The 24115-nt window shown below is 35.1% G+C and overlaps 1 protein-coding gene across 1 annotated transcript in view; it reads right to left on the bottom strand.

Moving 5' to 3' along the window:
• The window catches only part of LRP1B (LDL receptor related protein 1B), a 2016348-nt gene that overhangs the window by 563691 nt on the left and 1428542 nt on the right, over nt 1-24115 (bottom strand). The window contains exons 34-35 of the mRNA XM_030916410.1: nt 22662-22787; nt 21003-21134 (exon numbers count right to left, since the gene is read on the bottom strand). Coding sequence (XP_030772270.1) covers nt 21003-21134; nt 22662-22787 — 258 coding nt within the window. The remainder of the gene's footprint in view (nt 1-21002; nt 21135-22661; nt 22788-24115) is intronic.

Raw genomic sequence — 24115 nt, 5'->3', positions numbered from 1 at the left:
TCCCCAAAAGAACCGATTTTATTTGAAACAGAGTGTGCAGAGTTCAAGCCCAAGTCTGCTATCTAAAACAACGGAGATTTTTTGTTTTAAGCAATTAAGAGCAGGCTGTAGTTTTACGAGAACAGCAAGCTAAATGGTAGGTTCACTAACTTGTCCAAGAAAACTGTGGAAAAAGACAGCAAAGAAGAGCTCTTCCGGAGAGAGAAGAAACTTCAACGAGTGGTCTCAAAAACTATCCCTGCCACAATTTAATTGTATCAGAGTGGAGTAATTAATGTCAAAAGGCATTATCAGCCAGCAAATAGTGTATATGCTACCAAATGAAGGGATCAAACTCAATAAGCATTAAAATCATACAAAGTATATTCCCTGACCACAATTAAGTTGAGGTATAAATCAACAACAACAAAAAATCACGGAGATTCACAAATGTGGGGGAAATTCTACAACACATTCTTAAATGACAAATGGGTCAAAAAAGAAATCACAAGAGAAATTAGAAAATACTTTGAGATGAGTGAAAATGAAGACTTTATATACCAAAACTTAGGGAATGATGTTCAAGTAGTTACTGGAGAAAAATTTATAGCTGCAAATGCCTATATTAAACAAAAGGAAAGATCTCAAATCAATAACCTAATCTTCTCTCTTAAGAACTAGAAAAAAAAATCAAACAAGCAGAAACAAGGAAATGATAAAGATTAGAGTGCAAATTTTAAAAATACAGTGAGAAAAACAACAGAGAATATTAACAAAATCAAAAGTTGTTTCACTGAAAAGATCAACAAATTTCACAAATTTGTAGCTAGACTGACAAAGACAAAAAGAGAAAAAAATCAAATTACTAAAATTAAGAATGAAATATGAGAGACACCACTACTGATACAGTAGATACAGAAATAAAAAATGAAATACAAGGGAATACCATGAATAGCTATATGCCAAAAATTATATAACTTAGATAAAATCAACAAAGTTTTCAAAAGACACAGACTATCAAAACTAACTAAGATATAATGCAAAATATGAGCAGATCTATAACAATTAAAGAAACTGAAGTGTAAATCAAAATCAAATTCCTCAAATCCCAAGGACTAGATGACTTCACTTGATAATTCTAGCAAAGATTTGCAAAAGAAATTCTTCAAAAACCCTTCCAAGAACCAGATTATGAGAAATCACTTCTTAATTCATACTGAGGCCAGAATATTTGTTACCCTGATACCAAAGCCAATGATATCATAAGAAATAAAAAATACTGGCCCATATCTTTTATCAATATAGACACAAAATCATCAACAAAATACTAGCAAACTCAATCCAGAAAACTATTACATAGAATTATCACCATGACCAGATGGTATTTATTTCATTTATACTCAAAATTATTAACTTTAACATTTTGGAAATATATTAATTTATTATACCATATCAACAGAATAAATGACAAAAGGTATATGATCATCTCAGTAGACACGAAAAATGCATCTAATAAAATATAACATCCCTTCATGATAAGAATGTTCTACAAATTAGGAATAGAGGCATCTTTCTTAACCTGATAAATGATATCCACAAAATAAAAACAGCTAATATCATATAGCTAGTGGATAATGATTGGATATTTTCCCCTTAAGATCAAGACTAGAACAAGAATAGCACAAGAAACATTTCTGTTTAACACAGTACTGAAGGTTCTATCCAAGGTGATTAGGCAAAAAAGAAGTGCAAAGAGAAGGAGGAGGAGGAGGAGTAAAAGGCACGTAAGTTGGAAATGAATAAGTAAACTTAATCTATTTGCAAATGATTATCTTGTATAGAGAAAATCCTAAGGGATCCACTAAAAATCTATTCAAACTAATAAATTCAGCAATGCTGCAGGATAGAAGATCAATATACAAAAACCAATTGCACTTCAACACATTTATAATGAACTCCAAAAATAAATTAAGAAAACTTCACTACAAATAACATGAAATTTAGAAATAAATTTAATGAAAGAAATATAAAATTTATACTCTGAAAACTGAAAATCGTTTAAAAAATTTTAAAAGACTCAAATAAATAGAAAGCTATCACATCGATATACTGGAAGATTTAATATTGTTAAGACCACAGTAGTGCCCAGTTGTTTTCTACAGATTCCTCACAATCTCTCTCAAAATCTCCGCCAGTTTATTGCCAAAATTGGCAGGCTCATCCTGAAACTCATAAGGCAATACAAGGATGCAAAAATCACCAAAACAATCTTGAAAAATGAGAACAAAGTTGAAAGACTCACACTTCCAATGTTAAAACTGAATACAAAGCTATAGCAATCAGGACAATTGATACTCATAAAAATATACATATAGATCAATGAGATAGAATTTAGATAAAAAAAGCCTCACATTTACAATCAAATGATTTTCAACAACTTGCCAAGACAATTTAATAGTGGAAAGAATGATTCTGGGATAAGTCAATATGCATATGCAAATCCACATGGATAACCATATATTTATAGCAAAATTAACTAAAAGTGGATCATAAATCTAAATTTAAAAGTTAAAACATTGCATTTAAAAAGAAACATAGAATTAAATCTTAGTATCTTTGGACTAGGCAATGGTTTCTTAGACATGATACAAAAAGCACAAGCAACGAAACAAACAAATAGCTAAATCATACTTCATCAAAATTTAAAACTTTTGTGATTCAAAAGACACCTTTGAAAAGAGAGAGAAAAAAAAAAAAAACTACAGCATGGCAGAAAACTTTTGCAAATCATATCTTACAAAGGAGTTTCCTCTAGAATGTATTCAAAATTCTAGCAACTCAATATTAAAAAGACAAAGACCCTAGTAAGAAAATGATCAAAATCTTTAAATAGACCTTTCTCCATATACATATACAAATGGCTAATAAGCGTATTAAAAAGATCCTCAACATCTTTAGGCATCAGGAAAATGCAAAGTGAAACCACAATGAGATACCATTTTATATTAATTAGAATGGCTACAGATCATAACAAGGCTTGGAGAGAATTTGGAGAAAATGGAACCCTCACACTCTACCGATGTGAATGCAAATATTTCAGCCAGTTTGGAAAACAGTCTGGCAGTTCTTCCAAGGTTTGAACATAAACAGTTACCATATGACCTATCAAGTTCACTCCTAGGTATATACCCAAGAGAAATTAAAACATATGTCCACACAGAAACATTAATGATCCTAGCAGCTTTATTTGTAATAGTCAAAAAAGTGGAAATAACTCAAATGTCCATCAAACGATAAACGCATAAATGTCTTAGAGCGATAAAATGGAAGATTTGGCAAAAAAAAAAAAAAAAAAAAAAAAAAAAAAAGCAATGAAGTACTGATATATGTTACAAAATAGAACATTATGCCAAGTGAAAGAATCCAGTCATAAAGGACAACATATTATATGATTCCATTTATACAAAATGTCCAGAGTAGGGTAGTCTGCAGAGATAGAAAGCAGGCCAGACATAATGGCTCACACCTGTAATCCCAGCACTTTGAGAGGCCAAGGCTGGCAGATCATTTGAGGCCGGGAGTTAGAGACCAGCCTGACCAATATGGCGAAACCCCGTCTCTGTTGAAAATACAAAAATTAGCCGGGCATGGTGGCACGCACTTGTGGTCCCAGCTACTCAGGTGGCTGAAGCATGACAATCGCCTGACCCTGGGAGGTGGAGGTTGCAGTGAGTTGAGATCATGCCACTGCACTATAGCCTGGGGGACACAGCGAGACACTGTCTCAAAAAGTAAATAAAAATTTAAAAAAGATAAAGTGGTTGCCTTGAGGCTGGGGAGTTTGAAAAAATATGAGTGATACTATTAATAGGTATTGTTTTCTTGACAAAAAATTCTACAATTACATATTAACAATGGCTGCACGATTCTGTAAATATACTCAAAACCATTGACTTGTACATATGTAAAATAAATCCCAATAAAGATGTTAGTTAAAATAAAGGAAATTCTATTTTGAGACATTATCACAAACGATAAAAATTTACAGCCAAAACTTGGGAACAATCCAAATATCTGAAAGTACTGGAAATGTTAAAAAATTTATGTTAATCCACATAATACAATGTATTCCTATTAAAATAGTATTTCCAAATTGTTAATCATAACATAGGAGAGTGTTCATGTTAGAATGGTAAGTAAAGAAACAAGAAACAATCTTATCAATAATAAAATTTATTTGTATTTAAAAAATAGCATGAATATTAAATACCAAAATATTAATAGTTGCTGTCTGTGCTGTTGTAGTATTGGTGATTTTTATTTCAACTTTCTTTCATGTTTTCTAATTTTACAAATTTGCTGTACATTTAAATTTTTAAAAATTTAAACAAATAAAAGTATTTAACCATGGATTGAGGTTTGCCATCAATAAGAGATTGCAAAACTGATATTATTCTACCAACTCATTTTAATAACGTTTAATGATGATTGAGCTAATAGATGTCTATTTTTTAATTTAAATCATCACTCTTTTTAGTTAATAGGGTTTTAAATGAATATTAAAAATAATTGAGTATGCAGATAGACCCATTAGTATCCTTTATTGTTATCAGTAAATTAAAATCTGAGCCAGTGAGCTCAAAACATTAGTTGTTTTACCACTGAAACAAAATTAGGAGAGAAGAGTAAAGAAAAAAAGTATAAGGCTATGGTCATATTTTATATGTTATTATTAAGAATTGCTAATAAATCTTAGCTCTTTATTCTCTATTAATGAGAATAATATGTCATATGAAACAAAAATAAAAACTATGAATCCTCTTATTCAGGATTTACATAACTTTTTACATATGTTTAGAGCCTTGAATTACTAGATTGGATCATCAGTTTTATCATTATCTCATATTTAATTTGTAAGGAAAGCAGCAAAATATAATCCCTCCTGTGAATGTTTATTTGTTTTTTTTTCCCCTGAAGAACAGAGCAGATTTATACAATACAGTCTACGTTTTTTGCTCAAACTATTCAAGTCTAATTCTGATTCTTTTCACATAGGTTTTAATGACTTTTGACTGAAAAAATAGTTGTTGTTTTTTTTAATAGCCTATAGGTTTTTACTGTTGATGCTACTAATATTAGAAGTTGAATAGTCAAAAAGCTGTCAGAGACCCAGAGAGATCACTACTGAGAAGAGGTTGCTTTGTATAACTCTAAAATACTCCAACTCCAGAGATTCATAATTTTTAAGTAAACTAGTCTAGTATTTAATACTAGACACTGATATTCAAGTTATATTTCTGGTTCCACTTCAGTTTTTTTCCTACTTAATCTCTATCTAGCTCTTCTCATTGAATCTTCAGTAAAACTGAGTAATAAATGAAGGAAACAAACTTTAAGACTAATGGAACTAGTTTTATTTGTTTTATTTTCTTTAACAGAGGCTTTGATAAATTCACTGACACATTGAGCTAGCCATAGCATGTGATGGGAGACAGCCCAATATCCTAGAAACTGATTTATATCATTGCTCTTGAGCACCATTGCAAGCATAAAGAACTGGCAATTGTTCCCAGGTACTTTGGAGCTCCCTTTCTGGCCAAGGAACTCTGGAGAGGAATACTTGAGGCAATACTAGAACTCAGTCTAAGCATAGTTAACACCAGTAAACACTCAGCATGCCTTGGTGACAAAGAATGAAGTCACTACAATAATAATTCTATTGGTGATATACACAAAGGTGTATATGCACATACAAAAGTGTGCATACAAATACAAATACACAATTTTAATTCCCAGGCAATCCTAGACAGCTATAAGCAAATTCTTGAAAGAGCTTTTATTAATTAAAGAGCTACAGTGCTGAAGAGTCCTTAAGTAAAAGATTTGGCTTAACTTACCATATCATGAAGCCTTTTCCAGACACTAGACAAAAACTTCAAAGAATGGTTGGAAGAAGTTTCTGGCTTTTGTTGAAGGACTCTTCTGGAATGGTAGCCAAAAGCAAATGTGGCAAACTCACGACATGAAAAGCTAGGTACTAATGAACAAGATGCTCAAGATAACAAATAGCATCCTAAAGGAAAAGACAGTGGGATTTGCTACTGCCAAGGAGGATAGTGGATCTAAAGCAGTAGAACACATCAAAATCACCTAAAATAATCTTAGATTTTGCCCTGGTATAGGTTTCTTGACCTTACCACTATTTGTATTTCAAGATGGATAATACTTCGTTTTGAGAAAGGAACAGGACACTAAACATGCACAGGGCATTGTTTAGCTGCATCCCTGGCTTTTATTCAACAGACACCAATATGACAACAATGTTTCCAGATATTACAAAGTGAACTTTGGGGTCCACAATTTTCCCCATTTGATAAACAATCACAGATCAACTAAGTCAAATTCTCAGTACTAGGACTACCCTGCTCCCTAGTTTGGCCTTCTGAATCCCACACATGGAATGGTTAGATATTTCTGGCCCTTGGCCTTATATTGCATATTTTAAAATTGTTGTTGTTGCTGTGAAACACCCATCCTGGTCAGGCACGGTGGCTCACACCTGTAATTCCAGCATTTTGGGAGGCCAAGGTGGTGGATCATCTGAGTTTGGGAGTTCAAGACCAGCCTTGCAAACGTGGCAAAACGCTGTCTCTATTAAAAATACAAAACATTAACTGGGCATGGTTGTGGGCACCTGTAATCTCAGCTACTTAGGAGGCAGAGGCAGGAGAAATGCCTCTTGAACCTGGGAGGCAGTAGTTGCAGTGAGCTGAGATAGCACCATTGCACTCCAGCCTGGGTGACAGAGCGAGACTCTGTCTCAAAACACACACACACACACACACACACACACACACACACACACACAATCCATCCTTTCTTGGATATTTGTGGAATCTTCCCTTACTCAACTTATGAATGGCAGTGTGGAGAAAGCAAATGATGAAAAAATATATATGTGTGAATTTAAATCCCAGCTTTGTTCTATTCCATTTGTGAAACATTTGGCAGTTTATTTAAGCTTTGTCTTTTACTATTAACTGGGGGCAAAATGAGGATCAAGACAATGACCATAATGTTTCACATTAATAATTCATTCTCAAATGGTTTAAGCCAGAACACAGAAGCTGTCCGTACAGGAACATCACTGATATTTCAAACCTGCCATCAGAGTTCACCCTTCAGAAAATAATATGTGGGGATAAGATACATAAAAGGTCTATAATATTGTGATAGGCAGTCCCTAATGTGGACCGCTCTTACCCCTACCACCTGGTAGTCACTCCTTGCCTAGTCCCTTTCTCTGAGTGGAGTATGGATCTACTGAGTAGCTTCTAATAAATAGAATATACCAAAAGTGATGGGATGCCATTGCTGAGATTGGGAGACAAGAAGTCTTACTTCCATTTTGTGAGTGCCTCCTCCCACTCTCTTATTCACTAGCTCTATGAGAAGCTTGTGGTCATGCTGTGAACTGCCCTGTAGAAAGGCCCACATGACAAAGAACTGAGAAAATATTCATTAGAGAGCTGTGGTCTTCTATTCAACAACCTGCAAGAAACAGAATCTTGCCAACAGTCCCATGAGCCAGCTTGGAAGTGAATCCTCCCTAACTGAGTCTTGATGATGCCACATCTCTGTGCAACACTGTGATTGCAGTCTCATAAGAAACTGTGAAGCAGATGACACAGCAAGCTGACCAACAGAAACTATGAGAGCATAAGCATTGTTTTGTCTCACCAAGTGTTAATAATTTGTTACACAGTAATAGGTAACTACTGTAAACATAGGAGAATAAATGATTTTCTCTCTCTTCTCCTCCTCCATTCTATGACAATCATAATAGTGATAATGATGATGGTGATGATTCCCTCCTTAACTATCTGACTCTCAGATGAAGCTGTGCCATGAGTCTTCTGCCCCTCAATCTAGCGGGGGCAATCCTACACTGACCATATTATCAAGATTCTCTCAAACTCTGAGCCCTAATATGGCCTATCAATTATCTTTCCCAATCATAATTACAATAAGATTTAAATTCTCATTATGAAACTATCAGGGATCAGATGTGGATTATTTCACATTGCTTATGCAATTCGTGTTTGAGGTCAATCTCAGGGGCAAAACCCAAAAGAACCCTGAATGCAGAATTTAATTAGAACATCTCAAAGCAACCAAGTCTTTCCTATACCCATATCTCATCCTGAAACCCAGTTTAATATTAAAATAAAAATACTACCTTCCTCAAAATATTTTGATAAATTAAATGACATAAATACACACAGTTTCCCAACCTTACTCCTGTGATGTAGTAAGTGTGCAACAAATATTAAGGGTTTCTTGTTATTTTAATTTCTTCCTCTTCCAATCCCTCAGTTTTCTAATCCTCTTATAGGTGTTTAATTCCATTACTAGGCTTTTTCAATTTCTGTCAAGGTCTTATTCTAAAAATACCAAGGAATTCATAGAATCAATTCGTTCTTTTTTTCACCTTAAAGTTTCAAAATGATCCACTTATTCCTTGTTGCCCTTATATAAAAATAAGGCCAAATGATAAAATAAAATTAAAGATTCATTGTTTATGACCAGTCCATAAACAAATTAAATAACTTTCCTTTTTCTTTAACTAGAATATTGTCTACTTGATTAAAAATGAATGGCCCAAAAATTCAGAGGCTGAATCACAGCTTTTTAAAAAACAAATGCTATCAAAAAGACAAATGGATTAATACATATTCAGTTTTCTTAAAACGGGAAGAAAAGCACTTTTTCAAGTTTAAGTTTACAATTGAAGATAGCAAAGGTACCAACGTACCTAAGCTAAAAGACATCTCCTCATTATCATTTAATCTATCAGCATATCTAGGGCTGGGTTTCTGGAAATAAACAGGTACCAATCTATCCTCTAAGGATCAGAGCATGGAGCAATTTGAAAATTATAAAATAGCTTGACCTATCTATAAAAATACTTTTTTCACATATCTTTAGGGGTGTTTTATCTGGATGTTGCCAGTGGGTTAAGACACTGTGATCTGCTCAAACATATATAATTTAAAAACTTGTCAATCTCTAAGCAGCTACTAATAATTTACTGTGAATTGAAGTAACCAGGCCTTTAGAAAATAGCTTTCTCAGCAGCTCCATTTTGATAAAGAAGAGTGGGGAGAAAGAGTGGTACATTGAGAACTGAATGTATCACTGTGGAGAAGTCTCAGTAGCTAAATAGAAATACGGCAGCATAAAGCAACTCAGGTAGAGAAAAAGAAAGGTTTGCTAATGCAGATTTGATGCGCTTCATGCGGATTAATCTAAAGTTGGTGTCAAGATCTTTCCCTTTCCTGAGGGGTGCTGAGTGCCTGAAGTTGCATGAGACTTGCCTAAGAGATTCTCTCAATAATATGGAAAATAATATAGACCTCAAATAAGTTCGCCACAGTTTTAATTTTAGTAGGTGATCACTGTGCATCTTCTGGGGCTTTTAATTTCAGGTAACATACTGATAAATTGAGATGCCTAACAGAGGTTTGTTTTTATGCTTTGAGTTTAGAAATTACCCAAAAAGGATCTGTGAGATATTTCCAGTAATTTACTTAACATAAAATGCCTTATGTTATGCATGTGTATGATATTTATATTTCAGGTAGTATTGCTAAGTTTTTATTTTCTTGTGATATTACATCTTGAAAGATTTACTGAATTGACTACTTACAAATCTATACAAACTGCTCACATGATTAAAAAATATATTATTGAAGAAAGTTTGAAATGACAAAAAGTAGTTTCAGTTTCACTGTCACAAGAAGAAATTGAAACAGCCCTAAAAATTCACTTTGTAGCCAAGAAAATGGTTTTCATAAAACTGCAAAAATGTCCCAAAGCAACAATATTATATTTCTTAAACTATTGCTGCTACTGACATAAAAAGAATTCTTTCTATAATTCTTCTGTGGCCTTGGTTGGTGATAAAGTGGTTACTAGAAAACTTTCCTAAATAGTTGCTTTTTATAAGCTTCCAGGCATAGAAAATAAAAAAGAGAGAGACTCATTTGAGTGTCACTAGCTTCAATTATTAAATGGGTTTAAAAATCACGATTCAGTATATAAATCAAAATAATACACGATCTTCTACTAGCACAAATTTGCAGAAGTGCAATGTAGTGTCATCAAGTAATGCCAACAATGGTCGAAATAAACGCTTGCTTCAGTGGTTACAAATGCAAGATGGCACAGTGGAAACAACTGGGAGTAGTATACTCCATTAGTATATGGCCCCTTGATCTCTTTGGGTTCCAGTTTCCTTACCTGTGTCATGAGAGAATGCTACAAATGGTATCAAATACTCCTTCTAGTTCTACGTTTCAAAGATAAATGTGAATGTTGTGGGACTATTAAGGTGGGATTCTTTCATATAAATAGATGACATTCACTGTATAAATGTGGCAATGATATTTTGCCACATATACTTCTTTAGTGTTTTTTAAATAGGTTTTAATTTTTAGAGTTCTAGGTTCACAGCAAAATTGATTAGAAAGTAGAGTTCCCACATATTCTTTCCCCCATACCCAAACAGCCTTGCCCACTATCAACATGTATCAACCAGAGTGATACATTTGTCAGAGGTGAATTTAAGCCAACACATACATAGTTTATATTATCATCTATCACTAACATTAGGGTTCACTCTTGGTGTTATATATTCTATGGATTCAGATAAATGTATACTGACATGTTCCTTCAGCGTTTTTATTGTCTTAGCCAGATCACTATGTGATGGTGTAAAAAAATATTAAAATATTTCCTATAGTGAGTGCCAGACAGCGATATCCAAATAATGACCCTTATTCTGTGTTTATTTTTTTCTTTTAATAGAGACAGGGTCTCACTCTATTGCCCAGGCTAGTCTCAAACTCTTGGACTCAAGTGATCTTCCCATCTCTGTCTCCCAAAGTGCTAGGTTAACAGGTATGAGCCATTACAGCTGGGCCCTTGTTTATCTTTATCTTCCCCAGCAACTTAGATGTGAAATTCTAAACCTGGTAGATATTATAGTAACCAACAGTTGTTGCATCATTGAGTTGGATGACCCAAATTTGAATAAAAGAGATAAAAGATTAAAAAAGAATATAAGTTTGAAGTGTTCCGGATGAATAATTATTCTCTGAGTAGAATGTCCTCTTCAAGTAGCATCCTATTGTTTCATTATTAAGGAAAAGTCGTAAGTACCCCAAGGGGAGGGAGGACTGAATTGAATAGAGCATTACTTACTGAAGATCACCTAACTAAGTGGAGCAATGGGCTTTGTTTTGAAGGCTTTTCTCCAAACTAAAATGTATCTGTTAAAGCATCAAATGCAGTATTCATTTATCAGGAGGAATATCACTCAGCAGGCAAGGATTTTCAAAGCTCAATTTTTTTTTTCCACTGGAATGGGACTTTTCCAGTGAAGAGACAAAAATGCTTCGAACATTTTAAATCTAGCCACAGTGCCTTATTTACTTCTGTGGAGAGTATCCAGAATTGCTTCATCTGGTAGAACAAACAATGTGTTCACTGAAGAAAGCTTTAATTTATTACGACCAAACCCAGAAAGATTCAGATCTGTTAATTCTTACGAAATGCACAGGTTTTGACAATACATTCATTCTGTAATATCATGGTAATGAAATAGTATTATTAAATTACAATACTTGTACTTTGCAAATGATTCTCTTCCACTGCATCTCCTTTGTATGATTGGGGCTGTTTGTTTACAATACGGGGCAACTGTGCCCTTCCATTTTGATCCTAATGTAGAGATTATGTCCCTGGGATAAATGTCATTAATAGAAGAAGAGGAAATAAAATATCTGCAAAAGAAACGAACCGAGAAAGAACCTATAATCAGGTGAAATATGAAGGCCATAGTAAAAAAAAAAAAAAAAAGATTAATAAGTAGAGATTGGCACAACAAAAAATGTTTGTTTTCTCTCTTTCTTTCTCTGAGTAACAATCCAGGTTTTCCTTTCTCTCTCTCTGTAACTTCCCTCCACGAAGTCACAGAGCTTGTATATCATCACTATAAAGATATTATAAATCAAGCTGCTGACACTTATTCTGATCCTAATATATTTTCATAAAACACAATTAATAAAGGATCAGACTGTAAAGTAGATGGAAGTAACAAAAGTCATGCAAAAAGGCAGCAGAAAGCTCCGGATAGCACCACCACCATCATGACCTTCATTAGTGTTTCAGTTAGTTCAGTCTAAGCACTGGATGCCAGCCTCTTAGATTGGCTTTTAATATTGTAAATAGTTGCTGATATCTAATCTTTAAGCATCAGCTCTACAGACTGATGATGATGATGATGATGATGATGATGATGATGATGATGTTTATTCTCAACAGGGAGATTTTTTTAACCTATGTTTATCACCCCAGAGTAGTGAAGAAACACCCATTTTTCTATTCAAATAATTGTATAGAAAATATAATATTAGTTGAGAGAACAGTAAAACAAAATCCTAGCTAATTAGAAATTTAAATGTAGCTTCCAGGGCATCTTTGTTAAAATATATTTATATTGTTTTATATATATAATATATATAATGATAATTTCTACAATATTTTACTTCCCACTTATTTGATATTTTTGCTCTGAGCACCAACGTATATCAGGTACTTTGCTAAACATTTGCTTACTTTGATCTAAACATGCCCACACCCCAAAAAAGTAAGGAAACAGAGCCTCAGAAAAATTAGGTAACTTACCCAAGGTCACAAAGCTAGTAGTGGTTGAGCTGGCATTAGAACCCCAGGTTGTCTGTGGCTAAACTCTGGTTTCTTCCAACTATGCTTCCCTGGCCTGTGGATCTCTAACCTTCTTTGGTTTTAAAGAAAGTTTTTCACTGCTGTATTCTGAGTAACAGTAGGGATTTTAATAGATTCTTGAACATTCTACCTACATGACTATTCCATATGCTTGCATCCCTTTACATTTAGAAGAAGAAATAGCTTTTCTGAAAATAATTTTTTCCCATGAAATAAAAATATGGTAGGCAAAATGTAAAGAACAAAGTTTTAACTAAAACAGGTAACTTCTCCTTAGGAAAAGTCACTTTGACATGATATAAGTTTATGATATTAACAATTATTGGGCATTTTGAAACAGAAAGTCCTATTCTCTGCAAATAAAAATATCCTCCATCATGGTACATGATATTAAACGTAACCATTTCAGGGCCAATATAAACCTTGGAGAGTGAATTTAACTCATTCAAATGATCCATTTACCCTTAAAAAGCGAAATATTTATTAAGGATCTTATCAGGACATTTAGATCAAATTGCTTATATTAATACTTTTTCCTCACGGAAATTTATGAAATATTTACAAAACTCATTATGGAGTATTCAAAATAATTGAATACATGCTCCAGCTAAAACAAGGGATTATATACCTAGTAAAAATACATGAATGTACTGTATGCATAAAATCTTTTACAAGTTCAAGTTTTCTTAGTTTTGCACTTAACAAATCCTATACAATAACATTCTAATGAATAAAATGCATGTACCTAACAGACAAGGTAGATTATTCATTGTGGAGGTAATTAGCCTTCCACCAATAATGAGATTTGAGTCTGATCAAAAATCACACTGAGATTTTGGCAAAATTAACATGTTGCTTAATAAAATATATTATACTTCTTTGTATTTCCTTTTGGTAAAGGTGGTTTTAAAAATTTGCCTCTATCCAATTCCAAACAGTTGGTGCAAAACAATCTGCTTAAGAAAAGTCCTTTCTGACATTACAATCGGGGGCGGAGCAAGATGGCCGAATAGGAACAGCTCCAGTCTCCAACTCCCAGCGTGAGCGACACAAAGACCGGTGATTTCTGCATTTTCAACTGAGGTACTGGGGTCATCTCACTAGGGAGTGCCGGACAATCGGTGCTGCTCAGTTGCAACCAGCGAGAGCTGAAGCAGGGTGAGGCATCGCCTCACCTGGGAAGCGCAAGGGGGAAGGGAATCCCTTTTCCTAGCCAGGGGAACTGAGACACACAACACCTGGAAAATCGGGTAACTCCCACCCCAATACTGCGCTTTAAGCAAACGGGCACACCATGAGAATATATCCCACACCTGGCCAGGAGGGTCCCACGCCCACGGAGCCTCCCTCATTGCTAACACAGTAGTCTGCAATCTAACTGCAAGGCAGCAGCAAGGCTGGGGGAGGGGCGACCGCCATTGCTGAGGCTTAAGAAGGTAAACAAAGCCGCTGGGAAGCTAGAACTGGGTGGAGCTCACAGCAGATCAAGGAAACCTGCCTGTCTCTGTAGTCTCCACCTCTGGGGACAGGGCACAGTTAACAACAACAACAACAAAAGCAGCAGAAACCTTTGCAGATGCAAACAACTCTGTCTGACAGCTTTGAAGAGAGCAGTGGATCTCCCAACACAGAGGTTGAGATCTGAGAAGGGACAGACTGCCTGCTCAAGTGGGTCCCTGACCCCTGAGTAGCCTCACTGGGAGACATCCCCCACTAGGGGCAGTCTGACACCCCACACCTCACAGGGTGGAGTACACCCCGAGAGGAAGCTTCCAAAGCAAGAATCACACAGGTACACTCACTGTTCAGCAATATTCTATCTTCTGCAACCTCTGCTGCTGATACCCAGGCAAACAGGGTCTGGAGTGGACCTCAAGCAATCTCCAACAGACCTACAGCTGAAGGTCATGACTGTTAGAAGGAAAACTATCAAACAGGAAGGACACCTATACCAAAACCCCATCAGGACGTCACCATCATCAAAGACCAGAGGCAGATAAAACCACAAAGATGGAGAAAAAGCAGGGCAGAAAAGCTGGAAATTCAAAAAATAAGAGTGCATCTCCCCCTGCAAATGAGGGGAGCCCATTGCCAGCAACGGATCAAAGCTGGTCAGAGAATGACTTTGACGAGATGAGAGAAGAAGGCTTCAGTCCATCAAACTTCTCAGAGCTAAAGGAGGAATTACGTACCCAGTGCAAAGAAACCAAAAATCTTGAAAAAAGAGTGGAAGAATTGATAGCTAGAATAATTAATGCAGAGAAGGTCATAAATGAAATGACAGAGATGAAAACCATGACACGAGAAACACGTGACAAATGCACAAGCTTCAGTAACCGACTCGATCAACTGGAAGAAAGAGTATCAGCGATTGAGGATCAAATGAATGAAATGAAGCGAGAAGAGAAACCAAAAGAAAAAAGAAGAAAAAGAAATGAACAAAGCCTACAAGAAGTATGGGATTATGTAAAAAGACCAAATCTATGTCTGATTGGGGTGCCTGAAAGTGAGGGGGAAAATGGAACCAAGTTGGAAAACACTCTTCAGGATATCATCCAGGAGAACTTCCCCAACCTAGTAGGGCAGGCCAACATTCAAATTCAGGAAATACAGAGAACGCCACAAAGATACTCCTCCAGAAGAGCAACTCCAAGACACATAATTGCCAGATTCACCAAAGTTGAAATGAAGGAAAAAATCCTAAGGGCAGCCACAGAGAAAGGTCGGGTTACCCACAAAGGGAAGCCCATCAGACTAACAGCAGATCTCTCCGCAGAAACTCTACAAGCCAGAAGAGAGTGGGGGCCAATATTCAACATTCTTCAAGAAAAGAATTTTAAACCCAGAATTTCATATCCAGCCAAACTAAGTTTCATAAGTGAAGGAGAAATAAAATCCTTTACAGATAAGCAGATGCTTAGAGATTTTTGTCACCACCAGGCCTGCCTTACAAGAGACCCTGAAGGAAGCCCTAAACATGGAAAGGAACAACCAGTACCAGCCATTGCAAAAATATGCCAAAATGTAAAGACCATCAAGGCTAGGAAGAAAGTGCATCAACTAACGAGCAAAATAACCAGTTAATATCATAATGGCAGGATCAAGTGCACACATAACAATATTAACCTTAAATGTAAATGGACTAAATGCTCCAATTAAAAGACACAGACTGGCAAACTGGATAAAGAGTCAAGACCCATCAGTCTGCTGCATTCAGGAGACCCATCTCACATGCAGAGACATACATAGGCTCAAAATAAAGGGATGGAGGAAGATCTACCAAGCAAATGGAGAACAAAAAAAAGCAGGGGTTGCAATCCTAGTCTCTGATAAAACAGACTTTAAACCATCAAAGATCAAAGGAGACAAAGAAGGCCATGACATAATGGTAAAGGGATCAATTCAACAGGAAGAGCTAACTCTCCTAAATATATATGCACCCAATACAGGAGCACCCAGATTCATAAAGCAAGTCCTTAGAGACTTACAAAGAGACTTAGACTCCCATAGAATAATAATGGGAGACTTCAACACTCCACTGTCAACATTAGACAGATCAACGAGACAGAAAGTTAACAAGGATATCCAGGAATTGAACTCCTCTCTGCGCCAAGGGGACCTAATAGACATCTATAGAACTCTCCACCCCAAATCAACAGAATATACATTCTTCTCAGCACCACATCGCACTTATTCCAAAATTGACCACATAATTGGAAGGAAAGCACTCCTCAGCAAATGTACAAGAACAGAAATTATAACAAACTGTCTCTCAGACCACAGTGCAAACAAAGTAGAATTCAGGACTAAGAAACTCAATCAAAACTGCTCAACTACATGGAAACTGAACAACCTGCTCCTGAATGACTACTGGGTACATAACAAAATGAAAGCAGAAATAAAGATGTTCTTTGAAACCGATGAGAACAAAGACACAACATACCAGAATCTCTGGGACACATTTAAAGCAGTGTGTAGAGGGAAATTTATAACACTAAATGCCCACAAGAGAAAGCAGGAAAGATCTAAAATGGACACTCTAACATTACAATTAAAAGAACTAGAGAGGTAAGAGCAAACACATTCAAAAGCTAGCAGAAGGCAAGAAATAACTAAGATCAGAACAGAACTGAAGGAGATAGAGACACAAAAAATCCTCCAAAAAATCAATGAATCCAGGAGTTGTTTTTTTGAAAAGATCAACAAAATTGACAGACTGCTAGCAAGGTTAATAAAGAAGAAAAGAGAAAGGAATCAAATAGACTCAATAAAAAATGATAAAGGGGATATCACCACCGACCCCACAGAAATACAAACTACCATCAGAGAATACTATAAACACTTCTACGCAAATCAACTAGAAAATCTAGAAGAAATGGATAATTGCCTGGACACTTACACTCTCCCAAGACTAAACCAGGAAGAAGTTGAATCCCTGAATAGACCAATAGCAGGCTCTGAAATTGAGGCAATAATTAATAGTCTACCAACAAAAAAAAGTCCAGGACCAGATGGATTCACAGCTGAATTCTACCAGAGATACAAGGAGGAGCTGCTATCATTCCTTCTGAAACTATTCCAATCAATAGAAAAAGAGGGAATCCTCCCTAACTCATTTTATGAGCCCAACATCATTCTGATACCAAAGCCTGGCAGAGACACAACAAAAAAAGAGAATTTTAGACCAATATCCCTGATGAACATCGATGCAAAAATCCTCAATAAAATACTGGCAAACCGGATTCAGCAGCACATCAAAAAGCTTATCCACCATGATCAAGTGGGCTTCATCCCTGGGATGCAAGGCTGGTTCAACATTCGCAAATCAATAAACGTAATCCAGCATATAAACAGAACCAAAGACAAGAACCACATGAGTATCTGAATAGATGCAGAAAAGGCTTTTGACAAAATTCAACAGCCCTTCACGCTAAAAACGCTCAATAAATTCGGTATTGAGGGAACGTACCTCAAAATAATAAGAGCTATTTATGACAAACCCACAGCCCATATCATACTGAATGGGCAAAAACTGGAAAAATTCCCTTTGAAAACTGGCACAAGACAGGGATGCCTTCTCTCACCAGTCCTATTCAACATAGTCTTGGAAATTCTGGCTAGGGCAATCAGGCAAGAGAAAGAAATCAAGGGTATTCAGTTAGGAAAAGAAGAAGTCAAATTGTCCCTCTTTGCAGATGACATGATTGTATATTTAGAAAACCACTTTGTCTCAGCCCAAAATCTCCTTAAGCTGATACGCAACTTCAGCAAAGTCTCAGGATACAAAATTAATGCGCAAAAATCACAAGCATTCTTATACACCAGTAACAGACAAACAGAGAGCCAAATCATGAATGAACTTCCATTCACAATTGCTTCAAAGAGACTAAAATACCTAGGAATCCAACTTACAAGGGATGTAAACGACCTCTTCAAGGACAACTACAAACCACTGCTCAGTGAAATCAAAGAGGACACAAACAAATGGAAGAACATACCATGCTCATGGATAGGAAGAATCAATATCGTGAAAATGGCCATACTGCCCAAGGTAATTTATAGATTCAATGCCATCCCCATCAAGCTACCAATGAGTTTCTTCACGGAATTGGAAAAACTGCTTTAAAGTTCATATGGAACCAAAAAAGAGCCCGCATTGCCAAGACAATCCTAAGTCAAAAGTACAAAGCTGGAGGTGTCACGCTACCTGACTTCAAACTATTCTACAAGGCTACAGTAACCAAAACAGCATGGTGCTGGTACCAAAACAGAGATATAGACCAATGGAACAGAACAGAGTCCTCAGAAATAATAACACACATCTACAGCCATCTGATCTTTGACAAACCTGAGAGAAACAAGAAATGGGGAAAGGGTTCCCTATTTAATAAATGGTGCTGGGAAAATTGGCTAGCCATCAGTAGAAAGCTGAAACTGGATCCTTTCCTTACTCCTTATACGAAGATTAAGTCAAGATGGATTAGAGACTTAAATGTTAGACTTAATACCATAAAAACCCTAGAAGAAAATCTAGGTAGTACCATTCAGGACATAGGCATGGGCAAGGACTTCATGTCTAAAACACCAAAAGCAACAGCAGCAAAAGCCAAAATTGACAAATGGGATCTCATTAAATTAAAGAGCTTTTGCACAGCAAAAGAAACTACCATCAGAGTGAACAGGCAACCTACAGAATGGGAGAAAATTTTTGCAATCTACTCATCTGACAAAGGGCTAATATCCAGAATCTACAAAGAACTCAAACAAATTTACAAGAAAAAAACAAACAACCCCATCAAAAAGTGGGCAAAGGATATGAACAGACATTTCACAAAAGAAGACATTCACACAGCCAACAGACACATGAAAAAATGCTCATCATCACTGGCCATCAGAGAAATGCAAATCAAAACCACAATGAGATACCATCTCATACCAGTTAGAATGGCAATCATTAAAAAGTCAGGAAACAACGGGTGCTGGAGAGGATGTGGAGAAATAGGAACACTTTTACACTGTTGGTGGGATTGTAAACTAGTTCAACCATTATGGAAAACAGTATGGCAATTCCTCAAGGATCTAGAACTAGATGTACCATATGACCCAGCCATCCCTCTACTGGGTATATACCCAAAGGATTATAAATGATGCTGCTATAAAGACACATGCACATGTATGTTTATTGCGGCAGTATTCACAATAGCAAAGACTTGGAATCAACCCAAATGCCCATCTGTGACAGACTGGATTAAGAAAATGTGGCACATATACACCATGGAATACTATGCAGCCATAAAAAAGGATGAGTTTGCGTCCTTTGTAGGGACATGGATGCAGCTGGAAACCATCATTCTTAGCAAACTATCACAAGAACAGAAAACCAAACACCGCATGTTCTCACTCATAGGTGGGAACCGAACAATGAGATCACTTGGACTCGGGAAGGGGAACATCACACACCGGGGCCTATCATGGGGAGGGGGGAGGGGGGAGGGATTGCCTTGGGAGTTATACCTGATATAAATGAATTGATGGGTGCTGACGAGTTGATGGGTGCAGCACACCAACATGGCACAACTATACATATGTAACAAACCTACACGTTATGCACATGTACCCTGGAACTTAAAGTATAATTAAAAAAAAAAAAAAAGTCCTTTCTGAACCATTTGTGAAGATCCCCAGTAATTCACTAACTTGTAGTCAAGAATTTTATTAACACATGATTAAACAAAATGTGTTAGAGCTGGGGGAAAATAAGCAACTACCAGAAGCCCCCATGCTGGGGCAAGATTACAAAGATTCTTTTTTTTTTTTTTTTTTTTTTTTAAGATTATAAATCAAATAGCGATTTGTGGTTTAACATTAGATAATATTAAGTCTTTACACAGATAAAAACACTGTGGACATGCATTTACATGTTCAACGCTGAAACGTCAATTCAGGAAACATATGATTTAGCATTTCTTTTTATAAGTTTAAGTCCTCAAGTGGAAGGTAGTAAATCTGAATTTTAATGTGAATACCAAATATTTATGCTATGTCAGAATTTAGCAATTAGCACCAAAACACTTGTTTACTTCAGCAAATTCAACAGTGTCTACCATCATTTCCCAATCATTTGTTCACATTAGCCGCAGCAAAATATTAGTGTCCACTTTGCTTCCTGCTGCTTCCTTTCACTGTTTGCTAAAATATAAGAAGGTAAAGTAAAATCTGACTCCAAATGATACATACTATACTCAACAATAATTTTCAGTGGTTTAGCATGTATAATTGTTCCTATTATTTGGATTTCATTTGCCACTGCTTGTATTACAATAGAAAATCACATCCTGATTATATTTTAAATAAGATTATATTTTAGTATATAATAGGTCAACACGCTTTATATGTCTTTGTATTTACAACTAGATAAAAGTAAAGTATCAAAATAAAAAAGAGAGAGAAATAAAAGTAAGCAACCAAGTGCCAATCATGGTATGTTAATGCAATTGCAATTCAAATGCTATACTTTCGGACAATTTTACTTGATTGTTTTTCAGACATTACATATTTAGAACAAGTTATGATTGGCTTTAAAATGTATCTATTTGTTGCTTTCTTATTTCTCACCCTGACTGTTAAAGTACAGAGGAAAATGTTGGATTCCCATCATGTTTCATAAATCAAGTGAATACATTATGCATAAATTATAACTAAAAACTATTTACCTGCATGGAAATCTATTCCCACGGCAAATGAAGTTCCTGATATAGGCATCAAAGCATCCATTTTGTCACTTGGTTCAAGAGGTATCCCCCTGATTCCTTCATGAACAGAGTACATGAGAAATGATTCTACACCTAAATGCAGGGCAGGAGATAAGCGGGGGAAGGGAAGCCCAGGATGAATATTCAAAATGAAAATAATTTCATTTGTATTATTTTTAACAATCTTAATTTATGTTAATAAATGTATTTCCTAGCCTTTTTAAAAATTATTGTGCACTACACTTCCTGACTAATGAAAGGTAGGTAGATTTGTAGTTCTCAAATTTGTTTATGCATAAGATTTATTAAAATAGGAATTTATTAAAATGAATTACTGGGCACCATCCCAGAAGCCTGATCATTTAAATTTCTAAAAATCTTCCAGTTGGTGCTGACGATGCTGGTATGGGTCTCACACTTTCATAAGCACCGAGTTAGATGATTCGTGGAAGCCTACCTCATCTCTCAACCAAAATGTATTCCCTCTTCCTTAAAATCCAAACATCTCTTTACTTATAGATGATAATAAACCTGATATAAGATTACTATATCACTGATATTTTAATAGACATTTAGATTTCTTAAATTAAGAAATTTATGAAGGTAGTCTTTATAAATCTTTGTCATACTAAGAATACATCAATAGCTTAATTAGCTATTAATAGCTCACTTCTGTAGCATCAAAAGCCTGTCCTAAAACAGGCACATAAATATTAAGCTAATTACCAGAAGTACACCCGCTAAAGCTTATGCATTTTGCCAATATATTAGAAAATATTTATATACTTTTTCTTATTAAAACTAGAATGCCTAGAATCAAATCTGTTTCTGCTCCTTCCTATCCATGCAACCTGATTAAGTTGTTTAATTTCTCTGTGCCTCAGTTTCCTCATTTCTGAATAAGAGACCTACCTCATGAGGTTATGAAGATTAAGTGAATTAATATGTTTAAGGTACTTAGAACAGATCCATGTATGTAATACGTATCATACAAATATTGGATTTAAAATAAAATAAATGATAAGACTAATATACATACATATTTCTCAAATAAGATTGGAACATTTTTAACGATAAAATTAAGCTATGATCATTAGATATAAAAGATCATCCTAGAAACAAAATTCTTTGGGACTAATAGAAGTAGAGATTGCAAAGCAAGATTTCTTGGGTACCAATTCTCTTACAGTGCTTTTCTCCCTCAGTTATGCAAAGCTGAGACCTCACGTTCTCTCAAGTGCTTTCTCTAATATAGTCTAAAGTAAACATTATTTAGTTCAAATTCCACATTAATTCCAGCCAATCAAGCACTACTTTTCACTATAACTTTTGCCTATTCAGGTTGAAGGTAGCTTCTACTAGATTTGGTTAAAGGTTTGATAATAAACTGCAGTTGTTAAAAATAACTAAAAAATTAGAATGTCTTATAAGGCAGAACAATATTTTAAATATTTCAAATATTAAAATCTCACACATATGAGACTAATCAGTATACTATTTCCTAATAACTGGTTAATTTTTTTTCTAATGTTTAACTGACTTTGGTGCCTAAAGTCTGCATGGTATATAACGACTAATGAAGTAAATTAACCAGAGGTAAGGTTTTCCATGAACTCATACCTTGACATGACATGCGGTTCTTTTGGAGATAATATCCCACTGTACACATACAAGTCCTTGTAGTTTCAGATGTGGGTAAACAAAGTTGAGAGCATCCACCATTGTTTAGTTGGCAAGAATTGCTGCCTGCATAGAATGAAAACAAAACACATTCCTTTAATGAAATTTTAAAAAATAAAGTTTTATTTAATATCAATAATTTAACAAATATGTATGCTATTGATTTTGAAATGCTGCTGTTTCATATTGGTTAGAATTACATTTTATTTTCTTTAATAATGTAAAGCAGCAAATTATGGTTGAATTTGCCCTTTCAAAAAAGTCAACAGAGATACATCAGAAGATTAATAGTTACAGAAAAGCAAAAGGAAATTGATTTGTCATATTTTCATAGACCTTTGTAATATTTTAAGATCAGACAAACCAGAATCTTTTTCTCATTTGATTTTTAAATTTCACTTCAACTCTACAATTACTTCCTTTGCTAGAATATTTCATCTGAATGTGTCACATAAATAGCTGTTAAATTATTACTAACCACTCAAAGATTATTCATCTAAGAGAAAGGAGGTATGTATGTTTATATGTATTCAATTAATTTTTAAAAGCAAGGAAATAAATTTTCCCATTCATAGAAACATAATTCTCCCAAAATGTATGAAAAACACAGCCATAAGAGTCATCTAATTAATTGGCATGTTAATTCCTCTTGTTTCTGTATAGTACCAATGACAAATATTAGCCAGGTAATCACAGGTAGGCATTCTAGAATCCCTACTGAAGATGTTTCATTGAATTTACTAGGCCCAATGTGCTAATTAATGCTGGTAGCATGAAGTTAAGTAATTTAAAATCTTACCAAGAAAGTTCATTAAATATCCCATTTTTACAGCTTTTTTATTATTCTAGAGCATGCAATGCCATTTATTGGATGTTCAAGCACTGATATGAAGTGCGATAAATCTAGTGAGAATTACAAAGCATGATGAAAGCTCTATATCAATAGTTCTCTGTGGAAATTTCAAAATACCAATGCAGCTCATTATTTCTCTTCGTCTGAATTCAAGATAGTCTGATGGGATTTAATTGTTCAATCGAATCTGTCATGAGGGCTGTCATTTTTGAAGTGTGAAATACTCTCAACTTGGGAGATTTCTCATCAGGAGATCTATCACATTCGCTGCTCATGTCCTGTATCTGCCAGTTCGGCCATTGATGAACTCCATTTTATGTAGGGCCACATAATGGCCCTGAACTTTTGAAATGATTACATTTATCCTGTATAAACTAATAAAAAATAACTGATTCACTCCACATTTTTTCCAAACTGACGTATAACATTAAGATGAAATTTCATTTCTCTCATTTATCAAATAACAAAACAATTATATTTATAGATTTTTTTTTTTTTTTTTTTTTTGAGACAGTCTCACTCTGTTGCCCAGGCTGAAGTG

The sequence above is a fragment of the Rhinopithecus roxellana genome, chromosome 14 (assembly GCF_007565055.1).
Source record: "Rhinopithecus roxellana isolate Shanxi Qingling chromosome 14, ASM756505v1, whole genome shotgun sequence".
Taxonomy (NCBI): Eukaryota; Metazoa; Chordata; class Mammalia; order Primates; family Cercopithecidae; genus Rhinopithecus; species Rhinopithecus roxellana.
Note: the sequence above shows the minus strand (reverse complement) of the source record. Positions and strands in the feature narration are given on the sequence as shown.